This window comes from Carya illinoinensis, chromosome 16 (assembly GCF_018687715.1).
Source record: "Carya illinoinensis cultivar Pawnee chromosome 16, C.illinoinensisPawnee_v1, whole genome shotgun sequence".
Lineage (NCBI taxonomy): Eukaryota > Viridiplantae > Streptophyta > Magnoliopsida > Fagales > Juglandaceae > Carya > Carya illinoinensis.
In genome coordinates this window covers 5,829,818-5,835,374 of record NC_056767.1, presented here as the reverse complement: position 1 = coordinate 5,835,374, position 5,557 = coordinate 5,829,818, and the positions used below count along the sequence as shown (strand labels likewise).

Sequence of the window (5,557 nt, the reverse complement as noted above, 5' to 3'; positions counted from 1 at the left end):
TACACCCTTCCTCCTACGCATTTATTACAGATGTCAGTCTCAAGCCTCAGTCCTTGGCTGAGCGAAAAGAATAGAGTAATGATTTGTAAAAACTTTCAGTACACAAATCTCGCACAGATATTTTGTAAAATATAAACCCCGAAAATGTAATTAAAAAAAAAAATCACTATTTCAAGTGTAGCTCAATTTTTCACAAAAGACCTGCCAGAGGCCGCTTGCACACTTAAGATTTAGATCTAGCATTACTCGAATAGAGTGACACGTGGTACTTCCATACAATATTTGCTGCATCAATACCTACAAAACTTAGCTTATTCCTCGATTTGTCATGTGTGTTTCATAATTGCAAGAATTGATTCCATTAGTGATTGCAGTTTGGGACCTCAGTGGTGATTAATTTATTTTTTGAACGATAGAAGTCTATTGTAGGCATTTAGAGAGAATAAAAAGCAATAAACCATTGATTGATATTGCTTGAGTGTTGGAGTTGAAAGAGCTAATTTATTTTATTAAAAACGAGTATGGAACGTTATTATTTTGATTAATAAACTCTAATCAAGAATATCAATCTTTTTTCTGGGTCTACTTTTCTGTTTCTTTTGTTATAGTAGTGAGTTGTAAAAAATCGATTGTAAAAAATCAATCGAGTCTTTATTCATGCATATGACATTCCTGTCATTATTGGTGAATTTAGGAGTGGTAATTTGTATTTGTAGGTCGAGTTTATATCGTGACAAATCATAAACATTTGAAAAAATTGATAAATCTAAAAGCACGACCTATTAAGCTAAATGGGTTAGATTTTCAAATACTAAGTACATGTTTAGAATTATGGTAGAAAATATAACTTATAGCTTAAATAATAAGCTATATATTTCAAAAGTTGTTTACATGTCTAAAGCACTTCTAAAGTTAGTTACATTAATTTTTTTAAAATATACAGTTGTCTGCAGAAGCTTTTTTATAAAAGTTTCAATTTAGTGCTTTTTAAAAAAGTAGGCTTTCAGCTTTAGTCTACTTTTTAAGGTGATTAAAGCACTCTTTATAAATGTATCAAACATATCATTTTTTCTTTTAAAGCTTTTAAACAGTTAAAAGCATTTTTTAAACTTTCAAACTTAACCCCAAACACGATCTAATAGTATCTATTTAAATAACGAGTCATATCCTATAACATGTTTTGACCTTTTATTAATTAATTATAAGTGAGTCAAAATTGACACAATGAGACTCAGTTTAACCCATTTTATGTAATTGGGTTGAACTAACCAGAGCATGAATTTCACGGTCCCATTTACCCGGTTTTTTAAGTATACTCTTTCCAATAGCAGGGGACCTACACTGGAACAATTTAAACCGATGTTTTCTGCAAGATTGGCATTAGAGAGGAGTTTTAGGAGATTTTTTTTGGGCACTCTTAGATAGAAGCTTCCAGGAAAAGAATGACGATGTCCATTCATCAGTAGAGTCTTGGGGTAACAACTTGAACGTCCTTGTTCCCTGGAAAAGGTGTATTGGAATGCTTTGCACTCGGGCAATCCCAAGCATAACTCCTTGCATTGAGCAAGTGTAAAATTGTGGTAGCTACCATAATCAAAACCATAGTAATCAAGATAGGATAACAGCCAAAAATCAAACTTGTTTTTCCCAAACGAGAGATCAAATTCGGGTTCACACCCTTGAGACCAATCGGTATGATTTATCATCTTATACCCTGGGAGGCACGAGCACTTTCTGCCAATATCAGGAACATAGCTGCATATACCGTTAGCTCCACAAACACCATGAATAATACAAGGTACCTGCGAGGCCTGCCATGAAACAACCCACATCTCGCCCTCCTCGTCCCAACTGTACAATCGAAGATTACCATCGTAATCAAGTGTCAATCTTCTATGGAGCAATTGCCCATAGTCAGTTGACGAAAATGTAAATTTATCGGAAGAACTAAAGTTCCCGAAGGAATCAAGCACTGCGATTCTGCTACTATTGTACACGAACCTTTGGGCTTGCCCGGGCGTAAGCCATGGTTCAGGCCAGTAACGACTGGAAATGTTAGCCCGATCATAAAGAAGGCAGAGAACGTTGTCATTATCGAAAAGAAGCTTGTAGAAGCCAGAGGAATAGTTGGTCTGGCTTCTCGAGGAGACAAGCTTTGTATCACTAGTTAGAAATCGCTGGGGAAGCAAGGTATCTGTGGGAAAGTCGAAGCTTTCCCACAAACTTCCACCTCCCAAAGTTCGTAGAACAAGATTACCAGCATCGGAAAGACGTAATTCTAAAGAAGAGATAGAAACAGTGTTTGTTTCCCAGACGGTGAACTTACCGGCGTCGGTTAAGATAAGATTACCAGTTCTGAGCAGGGAGAGCTTCGATTTCCTTCCGTTAACCGGTTGGTCTCGGTTGGCCATCCAGACAACGGTGCGGTCCTGACTCCTTGAGGTTCGGGAGGCGAACCATATGGCAAAGCAATAAGCATTGTCACCGACGGGGTAAAAGCCCGCGGAGAACACTCCATTTGGCGAAGTCAAAACATCTTCCGGTTTCTCGCTGGAGAGAGACAAACCATTGCTCAAAGTGCGATTTGTGGATGTCGCCGGAGCAAACAATACCGAGAAGAGGATGAACAAGATCAGAGTGCCCATGAACTTGATGGAATGAAAGCTCAAAAGGAGAGGAGGCGTAGGAAAGATACGCAGAGAGGCATGCAGAAGCGAGAATGGCCTTTCTTTACTTCTTGCTCTGTGTTTTAGTTCGTATTTGGGTGGCTAAGCAAGTGAATGCCCTGCATAAGCCGGCGAAGCAATAAAAGGGACGCAAATCCACGCGTTACCGGTGTAATTGGGTCGGTTCTATTCGATCTGATTTTATACATATTTTAGAATCAAATCAATATCAATCAATTTTAAAAATTGAACCGATTTATCACCAAAATTATTACTTTTAATTTTTTCGATTTCAATATGATTCGATGCAGTTTAACAAGTTTTTCGTATTTCCTTAAACCCCTTGCTAATATCAAATTTATTTAACAAACTTACATGTCTTATACAATGTGACATGAATGAGATGTATATATAATACATACATAATTATAATAAGTTTATCTTAATATTTTAATAATAATTTTATGTTATATCAAAAAATTTATAAGATTAATTAGCATGAATAATAAGATTAAAATTTCATCTTAATAAACATATAGTACATATATAATATAAAACATTAATAATATAAAAAATATTTAATATATTATATACAACAATTAAAAATATCTATATTTGATTTGATTCGGTTCGGTCCAATCCATTTTTAAAACGTAAAAATCGGGATTAATGAAGGCTAGATTGTTGAGAATCTAGACTAATTGCAAACCGGACCAAACCATTTGTTCAACCAGTTTTCGGATTTGTTTTCTCCATGCACTCGTTGAGTCCGTAGGCGTTCAAATCTGGTTGCTACATTGAAGAAAAGCAGTTCTTCTCTTTATGGCTCACACACGACGACTTGGCTTAAAGATAGACAATAAAACTGATAAGAACACGGTTGATGGACACGAACTCTTGAATAGAAATTAATTAATTAATTAATGATATTTATAATTTTAAAATATGCAAATCTTACTTATTTTATTTGAAAAGAATAGGTAAATATATGACATATTATAAAATTATATTTTTAATAGTAAACTCTACGTTCTTTTAGAAAAAAAAAAACACAAAATTTATACATCTTATAACTATTCGTAGCATTATTAAAAATTATGTGCAGAATAAAAATTACATAGACGTTGTAAAAACATATATCTACAACAAGTTATATGCTGCCCGGTCAAACTTACCAGCAGCATAATTTAAAAAAAAAAAAATTGTAAGTAGAAAAGTATAATACAAGGTAAAGTTATTAGTTGTGAATAATGTTATACACTACATTCTTATATTATTTTTATCCTATTAAGTAAGATGTGACATATTTATCATTATTAAATTATAAACAACTATGTAATTAATGATTATTTAATTATGATAAATATGTTACATCTTATTTAATAGGATAAAAATAAAATAATAATCTATGCGGTATATAGAATTTTTGTTTTATGACAAAACTTCAATCAAAACGGTTCCCACAACTCCCTATCCTTGTTATAAAGGCTGTGTAGTCAAGTGGATTATATGAAGCACTCGCACTAGATATACTCAATAATAGTGGTGCAGTTTTTTTATTTTTTTTTGGGAAATGAAACTGAATTTCATCAAGACATTACATCAAATCATTTAATACGGATTGAACAAGTGAAGGAGTTCCTTCCAATATATACTTGTATTCGTCAAGGTCAATCCCAACTCTGATAAATTACATATTATTATATTAATATCTAACTTAGTTTTTACATGATTTTTTATGATAATAATATGATGTTTATAATTTATATATATATATATATATATATAAGTTAAAGAATGATATTTACATATATTAAATTATTAGTCTATTTATATTATAGTATAAGTACCTTATTTAACAATAGTCTATATAAATTCTAGATTTTTTATATAAATATCTATAATCAAATATGTAAAAATATATTTATCAAAAAGCATATATATTATAATTCATTATACTAAAAATATATTTATCCTTCATATATAATAATGATAAGTTTATATCAATAACTTAATATTAATTTTATGTTATATCAAATGTTATTTTAAACTTTAGAAGATTAATTTTATGTTTAATAGGCATAAATAATAAGATTAAAATGTGATTTTATTTTAATAAGCATATAATACATATATAATATAAAAATTTAATAATATAATAAATATATTTATATTTTATAGAAAAAATTAAAAGTTTCCATACTCTAGTTCGGTTCGTTCACATGAAAATTGGGATCGATTAGGGTTAGTTTTGATTTTAGTTCTTGAGAATCAGAACTGAAATCAAAACTAATAAACTAAACTGATTATGAATCAAACCAAACCATCAATTCGGCCAGTTTTTCAATTTGTTTTCTCCACACACTCGTTGAGTCGTAGGCGTTCAAATCTTGTTGCTAAATTTAAGAAGGAAAATGATAGTATAACTACTAAGAATAAAGAATATGTCGCCTGGGCAATACCGCTCAAATATACTGCTCGGCAATTTTATATTTTATTTTATATACTTAATGATTAAGAAAATGATTTTAAATATATTTGTCTATGAAAAAGCAGTGGTTCTACACAACACTACACCTAGAGGGGGGGTGAATAGGTGTAATCTAATTTTTATGGCCTTCTGAAAATTAATCAAACAAGCAGATAATAAATGAAACAAATAACACAAATAATCAACACATGATTTTGTTCACGGAGTGGAAACTCATTTGAAGAACCTCTTCAAAATCTAAAACCACTCCGGGTGTAAGACACCACCTCAAATCCACTATAGAAACTTTAGTTTGTTACAACCAATTTAGAACACTCACAAAACCTTTGTAGTAGCTAAACTTGGCTTGCAACACCACGAGTGACCCACTCGATCTCTACACGCATGTAGTGTCGGAACT

The 5,557-nt window shown here is 31.7% G+C and overlaps 1 protein-coding gene across 1 annotated transcript; it reads right to left on the bottom strand.

Annotated features, from left to right (window-relative positions):
- Positions 1-1,199: 1,199 nt before the first annotated feature.
- LOC122298739 (putative receptor protein kinase ZmPK1) lies at positions 1,200-2,823 on the bottom strand. Its single transcript, XM_043108601.1, has one exon. It carries the CDS (start codon positions 2,643-2,645, stop codon positions 1,200-1,202), a length of 1,446 nt encoding a protein of 481 aa, XP_042964535.1. The 5' UTR covers positions 2,646-2,823.
- Positions 2,824-5,557: the final 2,734 nt, after the last annotated feature.

Bases quoted from the DNA above. Each gene is read 5' to 3' on its own strand.
- LOC122298739 (XM_043108601.1), bottom strand. From the start codon at position 2,645: ATGGGCACTCTGATCTTGTTCATCCTCTTCTCGGTATTGTTTGCTCCG.